We start from the raw sequence: 22,632 nt of genomic DNA, 5'->3' as shown, positions 1-22,632 counted from the left end.
CGGCAAACGCAACCAATGGAAAGGGAAAAGGGGAGTTTTGCGTTTGTGCAGGTGATGTGGAAGGGATTGGGGCTTGGCTCACTTACAGGAGCCGACGGCAGAGGGGAGGGGAAGGCAAGAGGCCTGAACCCGTTTCCCCTTCCTTGCAGGGTCACAGCCTTCAACCTCACCTTCTTTGCACCTACAGTTATCAAGGCCAGGACATTTAATCTGCCCCATTGCTCTTTGGGCAGAATAAATGTCAGCCTCTCTCTCGCTATTTGCTTTCGGCTGCCATTGAAACGGGGAAGGGGGGGGGCTGCATTTGGGAGGGGAAGTTTAAGTACAGGAGAGATTGTAAAAAGGGAGTTTTGGTCTCACCGTCTACTGCGCATGCTGGAGACTAGCGCTTGGTGTCGGTCAAGGCCAACCGTCCTGCATACCAACCTGATGATGCTCCTTGAAGATGGAACTCACATGACGCCTAAGGGATTTGCAGATTGGACACTGGGATGAGGGTTACCAGGGGGAGGGGGTTTGGTCACATATTGATTTGTATGATTTCGCGCGCTTTTGCCTCAGATCTTGCTTTGCTTAGCTGCTATCTTTTCATAACCAGTAAAAGTCCTCTTAATTCTGCAAAACGGAGTTAAGTGGTTTCTTTCTTGGTTACTGACGGAGGCCGCCTTGACAGTATTGGCCAGCCTCTGGAGACATACAAGCTGTCCCTAACCTTACAGATGTCAATCAGCCAGAGGGGGGGGTTGTCTCTCTTCCTTGGCCCATTTGCCCTCCTTTAAAGACCACCCAGGGACCCCTCCCAGCATGGCTGGTGTGGCTTCTCCCTCCATTTGGGTTCCTGCCTATGCAAGTGCCATCCCGGTCCACGGCAGGTGTGTGCGTGCCTTTTCACTCAAACGCTTCTCGCAGGTGCTGATTTAGCAAACAAAAACAGACACACAACCATCTAAACTTTGCTTCTGGTTTGGAAGGCAAAATGCAAACAAATCCCTCTCCCAAGTCAAGTTCAGACAGGCGGAGCAACCCTGTCAGTAGGCCACACCTGGGAAGGTTTTGTTTACCTTCCCAGCATCATCATGAAACCGAGCGCTCTGTTTACGTTTCCTAAAAGGATCCGGGTGGCCTCCTTTCCTCCTCCTCCTCCTCCTCTGTCAAAAGGCCATCTGCTGGGAACAGGCTTCCCTCGTCCCAAAACCACCTGCTTTGCGCCAGCTAATTCCTCCTTCCTGGAATGCAGGCGGCCCAGCCGAGCGCTCCAGATTCCAGAGGAAATGAGGCCTCTGCCTCACCAGAGGGCACCAGCACCCTTCTTCTGACTCACGCATGGAAGCCGGTGGGCACCTGCTCTGGGCTGGCACAAGGGTGGAGATCGGAGGGGCCAGGATTCTCCCCCTCAGCCCACCCTGGGCAGCACATTTCACCATCAAGCCTTTCCCGATGACAAGGGGGGCAGGCTTTGGACAGCAAGGCCCATCAGGCTGGGTCCTTGGGACGTCTGGGGGGTTTGTAGTTTGGGTGTCCCGGTTGGAAAGGCAGAAGGCCGTTGGTGAACTTCAGGGAGTCTTACCAGGGAATCTCCTGCCTTCGGCCACATTGCCTATTCTCAGACACCCTGGCACCGCTTGACCTGCAAGCTGGACTCCTGGACACTGAAGATGGGGAAGGTTCAGGCCAGGGCAGCCCAGAGGCTCTGCTCTCCAAGCAACTCAGGGTGTGCAAGCTGAGTTTGGAAGACCCCCACCCCACCCCAACGAAGGGGGTCCCGGCCAGCTCACCCCCTGCCGTTTGGCTGGCTCCCTCTGAGGCCTTCTCCATCGCGGGACGCAATCCTGCTCACTTACAGATGGCAAAGGGGAAGGAGAAAGAACCCGGCCGAAGTCCCAAACGCTTCACTCAGTTGCCATGGATACCGTTCAATCATCAGAGATGAATGCTACTGGTTGCTGTGGCAACCCAAAGGCCCAGGAAGCAGCATCCCAAGGCAAGGGATGGGGAGGAGGCAGTCTATGGGACTCCCTGCTTCAAGACGAAAGCGAGGGGGCTGGAAGGAGAGCTAGCTCTGCCCACTGTAAGCCCTTCTTTTGGCTCCCAAAGAGAGCAGAGAGAGATCCAGAATACCTCTAAAAAAACCAAAAAGCATTGAGTATATCAAGACGCCCCAAACATTGTAATCGGCCGCAGATTTCTGAAGCCGGGCCAAGGGAAGGAAGAGTCCTGCATTAAAAGCCATCAGCTCTCCCTTCCCCTCTTCCATTCGACTGCAGACAAATCTCCCTGGCTCTGTTTCTGTTATAGCGGTACTTAAATACAGAGGGTCAGTCCAGATGCCCTCACTAGTCCCCATCGTGTCCCCCTTTTTTTCCCTGATGAGGCCCGGCTGGAGGAGTTGTAAGGAGCACCCAAAAGGAGCCTCTTTCCTGCACTATCTCAGGAGCCTAGAAATAAAAGTGCCTGCCCTCTCACAGTGCCCTCCACCCCCCACTTGCAGCCTCTGCGCACACAGACACACACACACACACACACACACACACACACACAAGAGCCACTGGCCATTCAGAGAAGCCTCTCTGGGACTGCGCTGTCTCTCCCGAACGCCGGAAGCAATGCCTTGTCCAGACAAAACAGCCTAGCTTATCTGCAGAGCCTCTGAAAACCAGAAACTCCCCAAGAACAGCAGAAACAACTCCGGAAAAGGCTTGCCAAGGAAACAAACGCAGCAGAGAGCCGGAAAACACATCCTGCCAAATATTTATCCAGAAGGGAAAGCTGTTTTATTCTTTCTCTTCTCTTCCTCCTCCTCCTCCTCCTCCTCCTGCTGGCGGCATTTGGAAAGCACCAAAGTGGGCCATTGTGATTAGAGAAGTAACGGGAATTAACTCCTTTTCTGGGTTTGAAGCAGAGAGCGAAACTGCAACTGGACCGTCTGGTTCGGTTTGGGCCTAACAGGCCAACCCCCCCCCAAAGCGCAAAAGGGAAGGCGTTGCCCCAGGGCCTCTTTCGAGAGCTCTCGGACAGCCACGGATGAACCCCTAAATACCCCAGCCCTTCTCTGGAGGAGGCCAAAGGTCATCGGTCCAGCATCACCCGGGGTGACAGAGGATTCGGGCGACCCAGGGCATCGCATCTACACTGCAGTTCAGGGGGGGCTCAGTGGCTTTGCAGGAGGCCCACAAAGTGTGGGGAAGCCCTGGCTAAACAAGGTGGCAGCTGGGTCCCAGGAAAAGGCCACGAAAGCCAGGAGAGAAACGGGGCGGAGAGAAAGAAGAGAAAACTCTCCTTCATGGGTGCACTTGACTGGAAAGAGCACTTGGGGTCCTGGAAGGGAAGAAAAGCAGCCGCAGCTCAGCTTATTTTTAACGTTGCATCTGGGTCAGCGGCTGCCTGGAGTCGAATGAGGGGAGGGTGGAGGGGAGGAGCAGGGGAGGAGGGAAAGAAGGGAGGAAGGGGAAAAGAGAAGGGAAGGGAAGGAAGGAAGGAAGAAGAATTGACAGATGCTGAAATCAAGGAAGGAAGGAAGGGAGGGGGAAGGGGGAAGGGAAAGTGGAAAAGAGGAGAGGAGAAAAGAAGAGAAAAGAAGAGAGAAGATGGGAATCCATCCCCTCCTAAAGCTCACTTAGAAAAGCCTCTTGGGGGCCATCAGGGGCCCCTCACCACCTACAAACCCCCAAGGGCCAAAGTGAGGAAACAGGAGGGGGGCATTAAAGCTCTCTTGCTGCTCTTGGATCCAGGCAGGTGCAGAAAACGCCCCCTGGCCCCGAAGTCTGAATCTTCTCTCTCCCCACCCTCCCAGGGATCCGACTCCCTCCAGCGGGTGGGAGCCCCCTCCTCACCTGGGCTCCGTCCTCCTCGCCCCCTCCTCAAAGGGGCCTCCAGCCAGGGCTGACCCCCACCACGGGCGCCTGAAGTCGGGGAGCGCTGCTCTTCCTTGGCCAGCGGGGTCTGCGCGGGCCCCCAGGAGGAGCCCCCTCAGCCCAGGAAGCTGCGAGGCCGCCCGCAGAGCCCCGCACGTCGCCGCGCCCGCTCCAGCCAGGGGCTGAAGAGCTCCGGTCATCCGGAATAACGAGGAGGCCGGGCTCTGCCCAGCGCTGCCCTCTGCACAAGGACGCTGCCCTCCCCGCACCGCCAGGGCCACCCGAGGGCAGGAGACCCTCCGCAGGGGACCCACCGGCCGCCCTCCCACCCACCCACCCCGGAGCCCCTTTCCCGGAGCCTCCCGCCAGCCCCGCTTCGCCCTCCCGCCTCCCTGCCAAAGTTCCCCGCGACTCTGCCAACTTCGCCCCCGGCCCGGCCGAGGGTGGGTGGGGGGGCTTACCCCGGTGGAAGGGTCTGCTGCGACTCCGCGACCGGCTCCGCTGCCCCTGCAGCCGCGACCTCCGGAGCAGCCGGTAGTAGTACGAGGGTCTTCCGCCACTTTTCCGGCCGTTCATCGACATCTCTCTCTGCCCCCGCGGCCGCTTCCCCCGCTCTCCGCGCGAAGGGGCTCAGGAGGCTCCGCGGAAGGGAGCGCCGAAGCCACGGGAGCCGTCCGGGAGTCCCCGAAGCGCCGGCGACAGCCCAGCCATGCAGGGAGCCGCGGAGGAGAAAGCCCCGCCGCCTTCTCCGCCTTCCCTGCCCTCCGCCCCCCCGGACGCCCAGCTTGGAACTGGAAAAGGCAGGCGGGCGGCTTGGAGGGCGGGGGGAGAAGGGAGAAAGCCCTGGCCTGGATTCCGGCCGCGGCAGAAGGGCGCTGGGGAGGCAGCCTCTCCCCCCACGACCCTCCCCTGCTCCCACGGAGAGCCTCCCCAGGCCACTTGCCCCTCTCAAAAGACCCTCCTAGCAAACCCTCAGCTTTCAGTGCCCACCCCCAACAGGGCCACCTGGAATGCTCCTGTGGGCATCTGCCCAGCTTCCTCCAGCCTTTGCCAGGGAAGAGGTGCCTTTTATTCCTCAAGTCATCCCCCCCCCCCCAAAGGTGGCACGCAGGGGATGGCCAAGAGGGCAGGGAGGGAGGGAGGCTGCCATGGCCAAGACACAGCAAGGCCTTTGCTGGACCAGGCTGGGCAGTGAAGCCGGCGGGTGGTCAGGCCAGGTGCCTGGAGAAGAAGCCCAAAGCAGGGGCACAATGACAGGGCAGTGCCCTGCCTTCGTTTTTCCCCAAGCGGCAGCTGCTTTAAGTAGGCTGCTTCTGAACACGGAGGTTCCATCTGCAGCTCCAGGGGGGGGAGCACCGGCAGGTGTCTCCCAAGAGGCAGGAGGAAGCCCTTCTGCCGCTGCTCCTCCCTGGGCGCTGGCATTGCCCTCTCTGAGTAGTCCATGCCAGGTTTTCAGCTGCGCTGAAAGAATCCCGAGAAAGTTTTCTGGAGGCTGGGGAGCGCATGGCGCATGGCTGCATCCAGGTCAAGCCGTCCATCCTGCTTGGCTGGGCCCCTGGCTGGCAGCCAGAGTGCCGGGAGGAAGCAGCTGCCCAAGGAGGGCCTGGCCAGGGAGCCCCCAGCTGCTGCCACCCGAGTTGGGAAGGGTCAGGAGGGGGGAGGGAAAGTTTCTTTAAGAAACTTCAGCCTCCTAAATTGCAGCAGAGGCTGATCAGAAGAACTCCTCCTCCTAAGGCAGCAGCCCATAATAGTCCTTCCCCCACCCTCCCAGGCCTTCCATTGCAGGAGCAGTGTGGTCTCTTGCAGGGGGGGGAGCTTTACACTCCAGCCCACCCCCAGGAAGGGTTCCCCAGCCAGCATGATGTCTGGCCAAGGGTCCTCCCTAAGCCTTGTGGGGCTCCCATCCATCCCAGCTTCCCCTTAAGAGCGGGGTTCAGGTTGAGGGGGGGGGGGGGCTTTTAACGCAACTGCTCTAAAAACCTTCATGGGGCAGAAGGGGGGAAAAAGGGGGAGAAGCCCTTTCTCTAAAGCTCCCCAAAAATGTAACTTTGAAAACCTGCCTTTCCAACACACAAACACACATACACACAGAGGCTTGGGTATGCCTTAGATTTGTGGTTTGAGGGATGCACAAGTGATCACCCCAACATGTGCATCCCTCGGCTTCTTGGGTATGGCAGCCCCCCCCCCCCGTTTTAAAAGGGGGAGTGGGATGGAGGACCAGACGCCCTTCTGCCAGACTGCTCCTTCTCAACCTTCTGAATGTGCTCGGGCCTCCCTTGGAAGCAGAGCGCAACATTAAAGGGGGATTTCTGGGGGGGGGGGAATTGGCAGAGGGAGGGGGAAGCAGCAGAAGGGGGCCCCCGAGCTTGGAAAAATGATGCCGGGGCCTCTCCAGACCCCGAAGCCCTGGCCTGCCAGCCTCCTTGAGGGGGGTCCCTGCAAGGCTGAAGACCCTGCTAGGCAGACCTTTGGCTCTACCCCTCCTGCCCCATGGTGGACGGTGGAGGAAGCAAAGACATGTATGGCTGTGAATGCTGGAGACCCCATTGCCCCCCCCCCCACACAGTGCGGAAATCTGCGCAACAGAGGGCTGAAACTCACGCAATTGCAATGCCCTCCCTGTCCAAGGGGGGAGAGCCAAGGCCAACAGGCTGAAGGGCTTCTGAAGCCCCCTCCCCAAAACTGGCTCTCTGTAGCTGCCTGGGGGGCCCCTCCCCCCCCGCTTCATCCTAGTCTCCCCCACCCAACCACGTTCTCCCAAGGATGCTCTGAAGCTTGGAAAGAGCAGCATCTGGTATAAATATCCAGCGTAAACGTTTCTTCCCCCCCACCCACCCAAAGACCGCACAACAGACCTGCCCCCACTTTCCCCCACCCCCCATTTTGATCTGGCATCCCATAAAAGAGAAGAAAACCCTCATCTGTGAGCAATTAGTCTTCTGGCAGAGGCCAGTTGCTGCTAGTATGAAAGGAAACACTTTAAGGAAGTTTGTTATGGCGGACTGGCCCAGACAGAGGAGGAGGAGGAGGAGGAGGAGGAAGGAGGGGGGGCTGGGTCCTCTGTTTCCCATCTGGACTGGGGCACAAGCCCCCTTTTTACCTCCCTGAGTGAAAGCAGATGTTCCTCTTTGCCCCCATCCCTTTTCCCAGAGTTTTGGATGGAGCCCTTTAAATGAGCCGAAGGACAGAAAGAGGGAGTAGTGAGCTCCCTCCCATATTTGGACATACCAGGGGTTGTAACACAAATACATACATACATACATTCATACATACATACATACATACATACATACATACTGTCAAATATTTATCAGCACAAATACAACATATATATACACACACATACACATATATACATATACATATATACATACATACATACATACATACATACATACTGTCAAATATTTATCAGCACAAATACAACATATATATACACACACACATACACATATATACATATACATATATACATACATACGCACACACACACACACACACACATATATAGACACACATACATATGTGTGTGTGTGTATACGTATATGACTCTTATAATACACAAAGTCCCATCTTAAAGGGATTTAAGGCATTCTAGACCAGCTTCTGCCTCTGAAGAACCTACAGGCACCTTTCGGGGGGTAGACTGCCTCTGAATGTGGAAGTTTCACAAAGAAAGCAGGAGCGCAAGAAAAGTTTGGAAGCGAAGGAGAATTGGAGGAGGAAAGGTGCCTGCTCTTGGGGGGGGGAGAGAAATGTCGGTGGGTGGGCATTAGTTTTGTCCCAGCAGGTTTGTTTGCAGGCCGCCTGAGGGAGGGTCTGCGTTTCCCCCCAAGGCTTTCGAGCGGCCATTGGCCAAACACCAATAAACTTGTTTTACACAGTGAATAAGCAACTCTGGCAGCCGATAAATCGCAAAAGTAATGTTACACACGGGGTTTTTTTTCCCCACTGTCTGCAGAGTCACACTTTACCGCTTGAGCATTTGTGCAAAACAAGCCCAGCTTTCATTGCTAATAAAACATGGCATTAATTATGCGGCAGAAGAAACGGGAATATCTTGACATGGCAACCTGCCAGCTCTCCCCACCCCCACCCCCGCTCCCCCATTTGTTCATTCACAGATTTCTTTGTCTTAACAGCAATGGAGAGAGATGTGTTTTCGGGACCCAGCCAATATCTGAAATATTATTCCAAGAAAGAAAGAAAAGAAAGAAAGAAAGAAAGAAAGAAAGAAAGAAAGAAAGAAAGAAAGAAAGAAAGAAAGAAAGAAGAAGGAAAGAAGGAAAGGAGAGAGAGAGAGAAAGAAAAAGATAGAAAAAGAAAAGAAAGAGTGAGAAAGAGAAACAGAAAGAAACAAAAGAGAAAGAAAGAGAAAGAAAGAGATAGAGAAAGAAAGAACAGAGACAGAGAGAGAAAGAAAGAAATGGGGGAGAGAGAGAGAAAGAGAAAAAGAAAGAAAGAAAGAAAGAAAGAGCTATTATTATTTGCAGATGCATTAAGTGTTCCTAATAAGAGTGCAGAACTAAAAATTTGAAAGGGGGGGGGGGTCTGTTGTTTTTTAAAGCAGTTTCAAAGTCAACACTCCCCTCCCCTCATTTCACATGCCTGTCAGGCACGGCTCTGATACAATTCTGAATGAAGAGACAGAACCATCGGCTGGCACGAGAGGTGTCAGCTGCAGATAATCATAGTTTATCGCAGTGGATCCTCGGGATCAGTGGTGATCCTATGCAGATCTAGTCAGGACTTCAAGGGAATTTACAACAAGGGAAGAGTTTAAGAGGCAGTCACCAACGGGGGAAGGGCATGGCCCTTGGTTCTTGCTGTGTTTTGCATCCAAGATCTACAGGAAAGGATGCTGCATCGGGGAGGATCTGAATAGTTGTCCCAAGTGCTTCCAAAATGCGGCCATCGGATACTCAGAGGTAGACTGCTCTTGACATCAGGGCTCATTTGAGTCAGCTTTTGGTGACCCGGTCTAAGCCTTCTTCATCTACCAGGCACCTCTTGGCTTTGGCTTTGCCAAGTTCGGGGTATGTGTTTCTCCTCAGCTGGTGGCTGGGTGTTGTAAAGCCCCCTGGGAGTGGGGGCTACACTGTAAAGAGGGTTTTGAGGAGGGCTGGAAAGACCAAGGGAAAAAGAAGGATGGACTTAGGAGATAGAATGATAGGGTTGGAAGGGACCTTAGAGGTCTTCTAGTCCAACCCCTGCTCCAGCAAGAGACCCTGCACCATTAGAGCTTCTTCTCGTTCTGTTGCTGCCAACAGGCTGACCGGGGTGACCTCTGCGCGGCCACATTGGGGGCTTGGGTCCAGCCAGACCCCCTGGCAGTTCTTTCGTTCGTCCTCCTGGGATTAGCCTGGAAGGTCACTGCTCAAGACTGAAGAAGAGGGTGAAGAATTCAGCCGCGGAGGAGATCGAATGGGAGGGAGGCGCATTCCTTGCGGATCAGATAACCCCAAGGGAGCTGCGAAGGGAAAGCTGGCTGCAGTGAAGGCAGTTGAGGTTAGAGGGCAGAAAAGCTCCCCAGCCAGACTACTGCCCCTGAGGCCAATGAGCAGGGACCCTCCAGGGCCTGGAACGCCTGCCTTCCTTCCTTCCTTCCTTCCTTCCTTCCTTCCTTCCTTCCTTCCTTCCTTCCTTCCTTCCTTCCTTCCTTCCCTCCCTCCGGAAAGATTGAATATCTGGAGAATCGCCTACAGAAACCACCAAACTTTAGATGTTTCTAAACGGGACAAAATCAGAAGGAAGGAGGACAAAGAGGGCCCAGGACTCCTTCTTGTTGGGAAGACAAGAACTGAGAGGAAAAGAAGGAAAGGCGGAGGGAGGAGAGGAAGAAGGAGACGTCTGTCATGCAACGTGTGTGTGTGTGTGTGTGTGAGGGGGGGGTTGCCCACTCCTGCTGGCTCTTTTGAAAGGTTGGGGGGGGGATCAGTGCTACAGAATCTTCTTTAAGAGGAGCGTGTTTGCATGTGCCTAGATGTGTGTGTGTGTGTGTGTGTGTGTGCATCCATGGGCCCTTAGCAGCTGCAAAATTTCTTTTCACACATTGTGTGTTGTTGCCAGCAGCTGAGTTTTTCTTCGGGGGGGGGCATGCTGTGTGCTTGCCATCAAACAAACTGGGGGGGGGAGGGGACAGCTGTTTGGGGGGAGGAGGGAGGGAGGGAAGTGCCCACAGTGGTGCCAGGCTGAACAGCAGGGGGGGTGGAGGAATCCACACGTGCCCCCAAGAAATTACCAGATTTAGACCCGGTGTTCGGGCTTTGGAGAGAGAAGTTTCCAAGAAATGAGAGCCCCATTTCTGCCCCCAGGGACTTTCTCCAAGGAGCTCTGGAGTGTCAGGGAGGAGAGGGGGGGCTCACAAATGGGAAGCAGCCAACTGTCAAGTGACGCAGGAGGAGACACAGCTGGTAGCAGAGGGCAAAGAACGTGTTCTTGGCCCCAGATTCTGCTGGGCACAGGACCCAGGGTGACCCTCCAGAGCAAAAGGGGCCCCTCAATGCACCTTGACACACAGGAGCCCCCGCCCCCCCCAAAAAAATCCCCCACACCCACTTAGGGGCCTGGGATGGCTTGCTATGCTATGTACACTCAGCTCAAGGTCTGCTCTCTTGCACCAACCCAGGAAATGGGTGGATTCAGCCTCCCACCCACCCACCCCCAGTTAAAGAAGGACGTGTAAATGCAGGCTGTCAGCTTCAGCATCTCTCCCCCTGCACACACACACACACACACACAAACGCACACCACAAGTTTCTGGGCCCAGATGGATCTGCCTAAAATAGAAGGCTGGGAGACCACGTAAGAGGAGGACAGAGGAGAGCCGGGCTCTGCAAAAGGCATTTTCTCCCCAGCCTTTTGGTCCTCGGCCGAGATGGCAGCGGCTCCTGCTTGCCTTCCTCCCACACCCAGCTTCCTTTGCCAATCTCCCCTCTTCTCCAGCTCCTCCTCCCTCCCAGCGGCCCACCAGCCCTTCCCCTTCGGCAGGAGCCCTGGAGGACAATCCGGGACATGGCTGCCCCTCCAGCCCAGCCTTTTGGCACAAGGAAACTGCCCCCGTCCCTTACGGAGGATGGCAGCTTGCAAATCCTAGGGGCCTTTTCCCGAATCCCCCCAATCTCTGTGAAAACCCCTGTCAATCAGCTGCTACCATTCCAGCACGTTCCTGGTCCTCTCTTGCAATTCCCACTCAAGGTTTCTCGTCCCGCCTTCAGATGCTGGAATTGGAGAGCCAAGCTTCCCTCCCCCGCGCTGCACTTCCCAAGGCCTCCACTCACTCCTCCTCTCCATGGCAATCTATCACCTCCTCTAATGAAGCCTGCGGTTCAAGGGCAGTCTACCTGGGAGGAGGGGATGGAGCCAGTCCAGCTCTTGCTGGCTCACCCCCCGCTGACCAGAGTGCTCTTTCTCCCTTCCCTCCTCCAGCCACGGCCGGACAAGAGAGATTTCATCCAAGCCCACCAAACCTTCCCAGCCAAAGTCGGCTCCTAGCACAACATGCGGCTGGGTTTCCTTTGGGCCCTCTGGGGGCCACACTCAAGCGCCACGCATGTCCCTCCTCCCAACTGGCCCTCCTGGACCCTCTCTGCCACTCTCACAAAGCTCACCTCCGCCCCAAAGCCCGTCTTAGCAGAAGAGTGGGTGTCACGGATCCCCCCTGTGAAGACGAAGCTCACATCATGTGCATGGAAATTATATGCCTGCCTCATTTTTGCATTTGTTGCAAAAGATGTAAAAAAAAAACACCATTTTTATATACATTTCCATCAAATACCAGCATTCTCCCTTGTGCAGACCTCCAAGGGGAGGGAGGGAAGGAAGGAAGGAGTTGGAATAGAGGAAGGCAGGAAAGGGAGAGAGGGCAGGTGAAAGGAAGGAAGGAAGGAAAGGAGATAAACAAGGAGATGTGGAAATTATTCTGAGCAAAGCCCAGGCTGGGGGGGCTCGGTAGCCTGTTCCCTGCCCCCATCTAGGTGGGAGGACCCTGAAGGTCGGAGCCCCTTACCCCGAGAACTGTCCTCTTGGTCCAATGGGTGATGTGGCTCCATGGCTTCCAGAAAGGCAGCTGTCCGGCCGGGGAGGGTGGAGGGAGCCTCAGCAGGCCAAAGCAGACCCCTCTCCGGGACTCATCCTGGGCTCAACCAGCCGATCCAGCTGATTTACGAGCTCCGGCCAGCTCCGCAAGGGGACACGTCTCTTCCTTGGCATGGCACAGCCGGGCAGCTCTCCTGGTCTGGCAGGTGACCTTTGGGTCTGGCTGGCCCTTGTCCAGCTCTGAGGCCGGAGAGGCATCTCTGGCCCTCCCTGCCCCAAGTCCTACCCTCTTCCCAGGGATGGGAAGAAAGCGGCAAGGCTGCCCAGGAGCAGAGCTGCCAGGGGGGGCTGAAGAGGGGGAGGTCTAAGCGGGAGGGTGGGCCAGGGCAGCCTCCAAGCCCCCTTCTTGCATGACACAAAAGCCGAGGGAGCTACAGGCAAAGAGTGCTGTGGGCGAAGGAGGATTTGGCCTCTGCCCAGGAGGGCGCCAGTGCCTGGGAGAAGACCGCTGCTGCTGCTGCCCCTCGCCTCTCAGGACGCCAGAGGCCCCCCTCCTCCAGCTCAGAGGGTCTGCAACGCCCAGCGTCCTGTTGAGATCTGTCCACCACCAGGCCAGGAAGGAGCCGAGATTCCCACACTCCCAGCCGGCGAAGCCTCGGTCCCTCTGCGCCTCCTTCCTGCAGCTCCGGCTCCTTTAGCAAACTGCGCTGCTGCCACTGCTCCGCGGTGGCGGCGGCTGCTGCTTCTCCTGACGTCGTCCGCGTGGGCTTCAGAGCCCTTGCCAGGAGCTGCGCACGTTGCCGCCTGCTCTTGGCACCCGGACGGCTCCAGAGGCTCCTGCCAGCCTCGTCCCTCCTCTGTGGGGGCGGCGGAGGAAGAGGGCGGCCTCTGGGCTCTCTCTCTGCCCCGATGGAGGGTCCAGCTTGGCAGAGGGATGCAGAAGGGTCTGCGGGGGCCAGTCAGGGGAGGGCAAAGAGCGGGGCTCTCACAGCCACGTGGGCCCGTTTGGGGGGCTTGGAGCCAAAGTGGAAACGGAGACTCAGCTTGGCTCTCTCTCTCTCTCTCTCTCTCCTTCACTGACCGGATATTCCACAAAGCTGCTAAAGACACTTCTGTCAAAGGGCCCCCCGGGGAGGCAAATCCCACACAAGCCGGCTTCCCATTAAGCCACGATTGGCACGAGGAGGACTTCGCTGGAGAAGACTCGGCTCAGCCTTTGCAGATGAGCGTCTAGGTTGCCAACCGTCTCCTCCAAGCGCAAGGAGCTGCAATCCATCGGCCGAGGAAGGCGGTCTGGGCGTCCTTCTGGAATTCCAAGAGCTGGCGCAGAACTTCCCGGTTCAGAGCAGTCTACCTGGGTGGATGGATACCCCCAAGTGCTGGTGCCCAGCTTTCCAGCAGCTCCGGATGCCTGGCGGGACGAGGGAGCTTCTGCCCCCTTCCCCCATGCAGGAGTAGAGAAAGAGAGTGGAGGTCAGCCTGCCAGGTGGCTTCATACAGGCGGCCTAATTGGGATTAACCAGCCGTGTCTTTGGCTCTGGCGGAGAAAGAGAGCCGCCTGTGCCCCTTCAACGTGGCAGCCATGGCCTGCTGGGGGCAGAGGAAGCCGTTAGAAGCAGGAAAGGAAATTAACTGGGAGGCTGCAGAGAGGCACGAAGGGGGCAGGGAAGGACCTCAGCCACCCTCCCAGCTGACCCTTCCGCAAATCCCCGGCCTCCCCCTCTCGCCCCCTGCCCAGTTGGCACAGGGCCCGCTTGCCCTGCTGTGTCCTGGCCTATCCCCCTTCGGTCTTCTCAAGTCCCACGGATGTGTCCCCCCCAGGAGCCCCCTCCTCTTCCTCTGCCTCCTCCTCCTCCTCCTCTCTCTCTGCCACTGCGGTGGAGGGTGGCCCAGGGCAGGGCGGGCTGCCAATGCTTCCTTCTCCCTCACGGCCTCCCCGAGCAATGGAAGGTTCTGAAGTGGAAAGGGGTGGGTGGGCACATCCTGGGAAAGGCTGAGAAGCCCCCTTCCCCCCCCCCCCCGAGGCCTTCGACTTGCAGGAGGCAAAAAGCCCTCCGTGCGCAGGTTGCTTAGCAATGCTGTGTGGGAAGAGTTTGGCTCGCTGGAGGGTTGCGGAGAAGGCAGTGCCTAACCGTTGGCAGTGCTGCCCACCCCCCTCAGCCGTGGGATGAAGGGGCAGCAGAAGAGGCGGCTTTGGAGGGCGAGGGGGGGAAGGAGGGGGAGGTTTCCCATGCTGGCATTTGGCCAAACCCCCCACGGCCCCCTCCCTTCGCTGCCTGCCCAAGGCTGCTGTGCCCGTTTCATCTGTCACAATCCGGGCTTTGTCCCTCGGCCAGCCCATCTCAGGAGGCAGGAAAACCAGCTTCTGCGTTGTGGGGGGGAGCCTCACAGTTGGACTCACGTTCAACACAGACCAGGAGGGAGCGGAGGAGCCAGGGGAGGGAGGCGGCAGCAGAGGGGGCCGAAAGGGGGCCGGACGGAGGGCAGCAGCCACCAACACCACCGCCTGGGCTCTCGGCAGGCAGCCGGCTCTTCCCGCGCTTACGTTCAGGTGCCGGATGGAGAGCAGGAGAAAAACCTGGCCACCTTTCCCATCTTGGAAGCCTCTCCCTGAGGAAGGGCTGCCTTGACCCCAGCTGAGCGAGCGGTGACCCTTCCAAAGGTAGACTGCCTTGGTTGTGGAGGCTCTCTCTGTCTCTCTCTCTCTCTCCAAGGTGAGCTTTGGCTGGCTTGCACCGTTCCATGGAAGGGGTGTGAGTGCCCTCTGCTGGGGTGCCGGCACGGAGGAGCGTCTTGCCAAGGACTGAAAGGGAACTGCTGCATCTGTTACATCTTAAGACTTGGTTTCCATTCAGAGACGCCAGACAAGCCCCAGGGTCCCTTCTTCTCCTCCTCCTTGTTTCTCTGTCTTCTAATTCTTCTTCTGCTGCTCCTCCTTCCCCTCCTCCCCCTCCTCTTTCTTCTCCTTCTCCTCCTCCTCCTCCTCCTCCTCCTCCTCTTCTCCTTCTCCTCCTCCTTCTTCTTCTAATTCTCCTCCTCCTCCTTCTTCTAATTCTCCTTCTCCTTCTAATTCTCCTTCTTCTCTTTCTTCTCCTCCTCCTCCTTCTCCTCCTCCTTCTTCTTCTAATTCTCCTCCTCCTCCTCCTTCTTCTAATTCTCCTTCTCCTTCTAATTCTCCTTCTTCTCTTTCTTCTCCTCCTCCTCCTTCTCCTCCTCCTTCTTCTTCTTCTAATTCTCCTCCTCCTCCTCCTTCTTCTAATTCTCCTTCTTCTCTTTCTTCTCCTCCTCCTTCTTCTAATTCTCCTCCTCCTCCTCCTTGCTTTTCCCTCAGGACAACGTTTTGCAAACACCCATCTTAAAATAAGGAAGAGGTTTAGTTACCAACCACAAACAATCAAGAAATCCAAGTTGGGGGAAGTCTACTTTTCCACCGACCGCTAGAGGGCACAGCTGAAGCGGAATTGGACTTTGTCTTCTCCCCCCCCCCCCCCCCATCCCCAAAGCCATACTGGATGTTGGCTTTCATTAGCCACTTTCGAAGAGACTAGAATCATTTGAAATGTGGATTTACTGTTACGTATAAACTAGGTTGACAAAGTCAGAAAGGAGGAGCTGATAAGCCACCCGGGAAAACCATCAAAACCATTAAAAAGTGAAAGATGGAATCTTTTGTTATTTTTTAAAATATTTTTATTTTTTTTTAACGCAAATAATGCTGGTACATATACATCTAAATACACAAAAGAAGAAGAAAGAAGAGGAAGATTGGGAAGGACAGGAAGAAGAGGGGAGAGGGCATGAAGGGGAAGAGGTAGAGGCGTAGGGGAGAGGAAGGGGAAGAAGAAAAGGGAAAGGAGAGGAGGAAGGAAGGAAGGAAGGAAGGAAGGAAGGAAGGAAGGAAGGAAGTAGAGAAGGGAGGGGAGGGAGGGAGAAAAAGAAAGGAAAGTAGAGTGGCAGAAAAACAAAACAGACGTATGGGATGGTGAGCAAAGCAATCCCAAACATACATTTTAATTTTTTATATGAAAAAATGAATGCTTAAAAGTGTTAAAATGCGATAGGAATAGTAACTATGAGAATGCGTACTTTTAAATGTGTGTATGAGACTAAAAAATTTTAAAAAAACTTTTTGCAAAAAAAATAAATACAAAAAAAAGAAAGAAAAAGGAAAAAAACAAACTAATATTACAGTGCACTTCCGCCCCCCAGAGACCCTCTTTTCCCCCCTTTTAATTTCTTTGTGTGTGGGGGGGGAATGCCAGGAACAACTGCAGAGACCTTAATTCCCTGCCAAGGAGAATCTACACCCCGGTCTCGCGATGACTCACAGGGCCTATAAAAACAGCCACCCTCACCTTTCCGAATCGTTTGGTGAGTTTTGCTGCCTGTCCCAAATGTCAGCTACCAAAACAAAACCGTTCTCTGCAAAAGGGACCGGTCTCAACACGCCCACGTCAAATACCTGGCAGGCTTTCTCTGGCAATTTTTGGGGGCTTTAGAAACTCTCACAAAGTGGCAGCCAAGAACACCAGGACCCGGGACAATGGGTTTCTGCCAAGCGTGAAGGCTTCACCTGGCCTCACCTGGAACTCAGGTAGCAAGCTGGGGAGCGAAAGGGGGCAGAAGGCTGGGCAGGGCTAAACTCTGGAGACGGATGGATGGCTGGGAACCCAGAAGGGGGGAAGCCCTGGGGTAGGACAAAGGGCAGGGCAGGGGCCTGGGGAGCAGTCCTACAAGTGGGCAGGGTCTTGCTTCCTGCCCTTCAGATCCTCCATCTGAGCCACCCCAAAGCTGCCCATCAAACGCCCCTTAAAACCTCTCTAACCTGGCTTTAGCCTGGCAGCCTTGCCCTCCCCAGAGCCTGGCATTCTCAGCTTGGCTGCTTCAGAACGTGGAAGCTCCACATCTCATGGTCACTGCTTCTGGGGGTGGAAGGGACCCTCCTTCTTCCGGCACCCCATACCCCCCCTCTAAAGAAAGGCTGAGTCCGTCTCAAAGGATCCAGAGGTCCAGTTTCCTCCCAGGGACAGAGTCCTCCATGCCAGCTTGACCTGGTCTTTTTTTTTCCCCCATTCAAAGTTTTTTTATTTTTTAATACAAATTATACGTATTATAGGAACAAAGCGTTTTCCTGGTCTTTTCTTTCATGTCTTGTCAATGGCATAGTCCTTTTTACATCATAGCTTCATTTCCTCTTTCAGCCAAATTATTCTCTTCCATTATTTTCCATCTTTATAGTTATTTTTTTCCTTAATACATAAGCGATCTCTTCCATTGCCCCTTCAAAATTACACCCAACTTTCTTTTCTTATTTTACTCCGTTGGTCTATTTTGCAATAAACAGCATCAAATCCTCTCATTCAATTTAAGCCTAGAGAGCGTTTTACGTTTTTTCTACCATTAATGATATACGATCATTTCTTTAGTTCTTAATTAGTTACGTAACCATAACAATCTTACTCCTATTCTCTTTCGTCTACTAATGTAACTCTTTTTTTCCCCTTTCTTCCTCTTTTAACCGTTTTCTCATGGCCTCCCCAGATTTAATCCTTTTCTTTCTTCTCTCCCTAACTTCTTCTTTTATTTGTCCCTATGTTTGTAGCTTGACCTGATCTTGAGGCACCCCTGAAATACTAATAAACCCAGGAAGATCGTGGCCTGCTCAGCTCCCCTTGGGGGGTGGATGGATGTCACCCCCCCTTCTCTTCCGAGGTTCACCGTGTTGGTTGCAGGTGACAGGAGGCTTTGCCCAACAGAAGGACTGAAGATTCCTGATGGGGAAGAAGCTACCCAAAAAAGTCACGCTGATCCACCAAGGAGTCAGAATGAGTCCTCTTATCTGCCCTGCAGCCTCTCCCTCTCCCTGGCCAGCCTGGACTTGAAACCCCAGCTTCCTCCTCTATCTGGAGCTGCAATCCTGAGGAAGCCGTGGGGCTGAGGGGACTGGCAGATAATCGCCCCCCCCCCATTTCCTGATTGCCACTTTCTGGATTCCAGAAGAAGTCTGCACTTCTCTGCTAGCAGCCGGAGCAGAGGCTCCACCGAGGTCTGAGCAGCTGCTCTTCCCTCCTGGGCCACCCGTTTTATTTCTTTATTTTTTCTTTTATAAAAGTTTTTATTTTTATTTTAGAATATAAACAGACAAAACAAAGCAAAGCAAAAACATAAAATCACCTTCCATTACGAACAGTGGGTCGATTGGTTACAAGACTTTGGTGCATTCTTTCCGTAGTCATCACTTACCATTTATATAAAATCACCTATTATCAAATCAAAAATATTTAAATGCCTTATTGTTATTATGTCTCATTTGCTTGACTATCACCGTTATTTCTTCATTTTAAACCAGATATAGTAGATATTGGGTTCATTTATATTATAACAATTCATGACATTATCCTAAACGTCTTCAACAATAAAGTCTTTTTGTATTATATTCTACACCATTCCATTATTCTTGTATTTACAACATTCTCTGATATCTTTCATTTCCATGCTCTTTTTTATCTAACCACTGATAAAATAAGTCCCATAGCCTATAAAATTGTTTATCTTCTTGCTCTCTAATTTCAAATGTCAATTTACTCATTTCAGCACATTCCATTATTTTGTGAATATCTAATAGCCACCCGTTTTATTTCTGTGGAAGGCCAGAAGAGCAGGAGGGGTTCAGGGGCACAGACGCCCCTCGCAGGGGTCCCAGGAGCCTCGCAAAGACACTCCTTGCAGGCCTGACTTCAAAGGAAAGCCTGAGAATTCAGGTGCAAACCGCCCCCCCCCCCCAAACTTTGCTCTCGGCTCAAAAGGTTTGCAGCTTCTGGCCTCCTTCCCCCTTTTGTCCACTGGGGCCAAACAAAGACAACCAAGGACTGGGGGGAAAGTAGAGAGAAACTTCTTTCCCTTTCCTTTCCTTTTCCTTTCTCTTCCTTTTTCTTCTTCTCTTTTTTCTCTTCTGCACCCACGCACACAGCACATGTACCCAGCAGACCTTCCCGCAAGTTCCCACTCAGCCACTTGTGGGGTTTGTGTTTTTTAACAGGAACGGCTTGTTTGCAACTGCCCACCGCTGGCTCTTTCGTCAGGAAGGTCCTCTTTCTTCACCTCTGATTCCCCATTTTGTCTGCCTCCCATTGCAGCCCTTTGGCACAGCCAACGTCTCTTCAAGAACCCCGGAAAGTGCTCCCAAGGGCAAGCGAAGCCCTCCCTTGGGGAGCTTTGGGGTGGAAAAGCGGAGACCTGCTTTTAAAACCACCCCCAGCAAAAGAACAGATAACTGCGGGAAGAACGGTCCAAATCCTCTCCTGCCCTCCACTGGAAATGATACGTCTGGATTGGTTTTCCTCCTGTAGTTTGGGAGCAAGACGGGCAAAGTTTCGAGGATGATTTGGTTCCCTGTTACCAGGGAAGTCCGTTGCCTCCTCAGGACAGAAACACAGGAATGACCTGTGGCTTCATGGTGGACTATCAGGCAAGCTCCAAGGGTGGGAAAACCATACGTTGACTGTGGCTTGGTCCTCCCAGCAGCGCCTTCACGTTCGGCAGCTTCAGGCATAAAACGAAGCGTCTTTGTGACCTTAAAAGTGAGGACTTCCTCGCCTCCCCAAGGGGAAGATGCAGAGGCCCTTCTGGTGTGACTGTTTCCTTTGATTGATTGATTGATTGATTGATTGTCACTTGCAAGGGAGCTGCCATTTCCGCCTTTCTTCAACCAGATACCACAGATACCACAAAGTCTATCCTTCCCCATTGGCCAACCTGTCTGCTCACCCAGCAGAGGAAAATCCTCCTCCTCCTCCTCCTCCTCCTCCTCCCACCGGAGGCAATGCCAACCTTTCAAACCTTTCAGGATGCCAGCCTGAAGGTGCTGCTGAGCCACAGTTAATTATTTGCAGGCGGGAGAATGAGGGACAAGCACCCACTCGCCCACGGCTGCCCACAGCCTGCTCCAGGGGAGAAAAAGCCCAGTGCGGCCTATGTCCAGCGGTGCCAGGCATCTGCCCAGCCCAGGGCGAGGACCACTAAGCGGAGCCAGCTCTTCCCCAGGAACTGTGGACTTCCCCACATGCTGCCTCTGACAAGGTTTGCTCTTGTTCTTTCTCCCCCTGCCTGGTAGGGTCCCAAAGCAGGGATTTGGTGTGCCAAGATTTCTCCTTCTCCCTCTCCCTCTCTCCTGCTTCTTTCTTCTCTTCACATATGGCAAGCTGCTTTTAAGGCGCCAGGCCATTCCCATCCGTTTGCCCTATGGGGCAACTGGATCTGTTAGTGCGGGTGAAATACGAGCCCCCCTCCCGTGCTTTCTCTCTCGCACACGTATCACCCTTTCTTGCCCCACCTTGCCCCTTTAGATTGTTTTTAACTATTAATTAGTTTGGGTTAATATACAGACTGTATGTTTACGTTGTTTGTCTGGGTTTTCGTGTTGTGCTTTGTTGTTGTTATATATGTGATGTCTGTACACCGCCCCGAGTCCCTGCGGGGAGAGGGGGCGGTTTATAAATTTAATAAACTCAAACTCAAACTCCAGGCCCGCAGCAAGATTTGGGATCCAGACCTTTGCGGTGGGGGTGACTTAAGCAGCAGATCGTGGGGGTGGGGTGGGGGAAACACACGACACTTTTGCTGGAGATGGCGAGAAGGACTGTGACGGTGGTTGGGGTGCAAAGTCCAGATGTTATTTTGTTTTACTGCAGGGAGGTGCAATAAACTAAAGATAACATTGGGGAATAATAGAATAATAGAGCAACAAAGGATGCTAGTTGCCCAGGGAGGCTAGAGGGTGATACGGCGGAGGGGGCAGAGCTCAAGGACGGGATGGGGAAGGTGAGCTGTGTAGACAAGCTCCTCCCCCCCCCCCCCCGAATCTGTGAGCAAAGCAGGTGGAGGTTCAAATCTCCCTCACTGCAAGGCCCACCAGGAAAGACGGAAAAGACCCCACAGGGCATTGCAGGGCTTCCTTTCTGCACAAGTAACACTGTCCTTATTAGCACAAATATGGTGCCAGCCAGACTTCATATGTGTGAAGGACGATTGGAGAACTAGATCAGCTTAACCAAAAATGGACCTTGGGAAGAAACTGGTCAGAAGGCAAAGCCGTACAGATCCCAGGGATTAAGCTGGGCAGAACTGCCCACTTGAGGGGGGGTCTGGCCAAACTTTGGCCCTTCCGTGGGGGGCAGGAGGGGCTCCTGGCCAGGAAGAGAGGGGCCTTGTCTCGTGTTCTCTCTGTGCGTATACGAGAGGCAGCTGAATTTCATCTTCCATCCTGCGTTGCATTATACTGGACTGATCCCAGCTTCAACAAAACCTCTTCAATGCAACTGAAGGGGGAGTTAATCCTGCAACAAGAGGCTTTGATGCTCCTGGTCAAACCGACCCTCGGGGCGCCCAGCTACCCTGCCGTGTCTGAGCCCCTTCCCCCTTCTGCTCTCGGGGCTGATATTTCGACTCTTCCTCCACCGACTGGGAACGTCCCCTTTGCGTCTCCTTACAGGCCGGGGTTCAACAAAATCAAAACGCTCAAAATTTCCACTACCAGTTCTCCAGAAACTGTCAGAACCTGCTGGATTTCAGCCCTGGGGGTGGGGACTTTGCATTGGATGAGGAAGCAGCACCGGGAGATGATGCTGGAGGCAACTATGCCTGGCGCTGTTTTGCATGGAAGGAACAATTAGCCACTGCCCATTATTTGCAACTGGATTCCGATCCCTCCCATTCACGGCTGATGGGAGCAGAGTTCTCCAGAAGGAGAGGGAAGGCGGGATGAGGTCAAGGCAGCCTTCTAGGGGAGGGGGAGGCTGGCTGCCTGGGAGCCCGGCTGGCTCTTCCTGCCAGAGACCACAGTTGGAGCAAAGAGCATAGGAAGGACAGGCAAACCTCCGCCTGGTTAGGCTATCAGAGTTGGCTCCGGCTTGGAGCCCGGGAACCAAAAGGTCACCTCCTAGGGGACGTGGCCTGAGCACAGCCCTGCGGGGAGAGGCCCAAAGCCTCCCGGCCCTCCCCAGCTCCCCACTCCAAGGAAGAGCCTAGCAGGTCAGGCCTCCCAGCGCAGCTCTGTGGGGGTCGCTCACAGGTAACCCCACAGCCCTTCCGGCAGCTGCGCCCCAAGGAAGAGAAGGCTCTCTTGCCCAGCAGCCAAGAATCGCACGGTCTTTTGAGAAGCTGCTCCCTCTCCCTGGCAGCTGCCAGAAGCCCCCACCCCACGGCTCCCCCCCCCCAGGCCTAAGGGTGTGGGCTCTCCTGTGACATTCTCTGCAGCCACAGGCATCCTGGGCTTTCAGAGGCTGAAAGGGCCTTTGTTTCTCTGCCATCTCAGCCTCTCCCGGAAGGCCTGGGGGCCAAGAGAGAAACAGGTTGAGCCTCCAAGCAGGACTCCAGCTCTGGAGAGGCTCTCAGAATCACACCTGCCCACAGGGGGTGAGGCAAGCGAACCTCCCAAAGTCCTCATTAAACGGGTCGTGCCACCAAACTTTCTTTAAATAAGAAACGTGCCTTCTTTTTTTTCTCTGTGCAAAAGGAGGAAAGACTAACCCAGTCCGGGGCTATAGAATAGAATGATAACAACAACTGGATGGTCTGCTGAGTTTGGTGTGTGTGTGTGTGTGTGTGTGTGTGTGTGTGTAGACCTGACGGAGGAGGCTGACGAAGCTACGTCTCGGAGGAAATGAGGAGGGGTCAGAAGAGGAAGGGGGCATCTGAGGGCCATAGGGGACCACTCAGTGCAAAGCTGAGCCCCCCCCCCTTT

General features: G+C 54.4%; 1 protein-coding gene across 3 annotated transcripts in view; it reads right to left on the bottom strand.

Moving 5' to 3' along the window:
• DAB2IP (DAB2 interacting protein) overlaps positions 1–4,527 on the bottom strand; it is a 56,694-nt gene extending 52,167 nt beyond the window's left edge. For 2 of the 3 annotated variants that reach the window (XM_081967444.1, XM_081967445.1), the window contains exon 1: positions 4,313–4,525. In XM_081967444.1, coding sequence (XP_081823570.1) covers positions 4,313–4,433 — 121 coding nt within the window. In that variant the 5' untranslated portion in view covers positions 4,434–4,525. Of the gene's footprint in view, positions 1–4,312 lie in introns of all 3 variants that reach the window. The other variant, XM_081967446.1, reaches the window with a different exon arrangement.
• Between the last annotated feature and the right edge of the window lie 18,105 nt (positions 4,528–22,632).

Source organism: Natrix helvetica, assembly GCF_964273705.1.
Source record: "Natrix helvetica genome assembly, chromosome: 15".
Classification (NCBI taxonomy): Eukaryota; Metazoa; Chordata; class Lepidosauria; order Squamata; family Natricidae; genus Natrix; species Natrix helvetica.
This window is presented reverse-complemented; position numbering and strand designations above follow the sequence as displayed.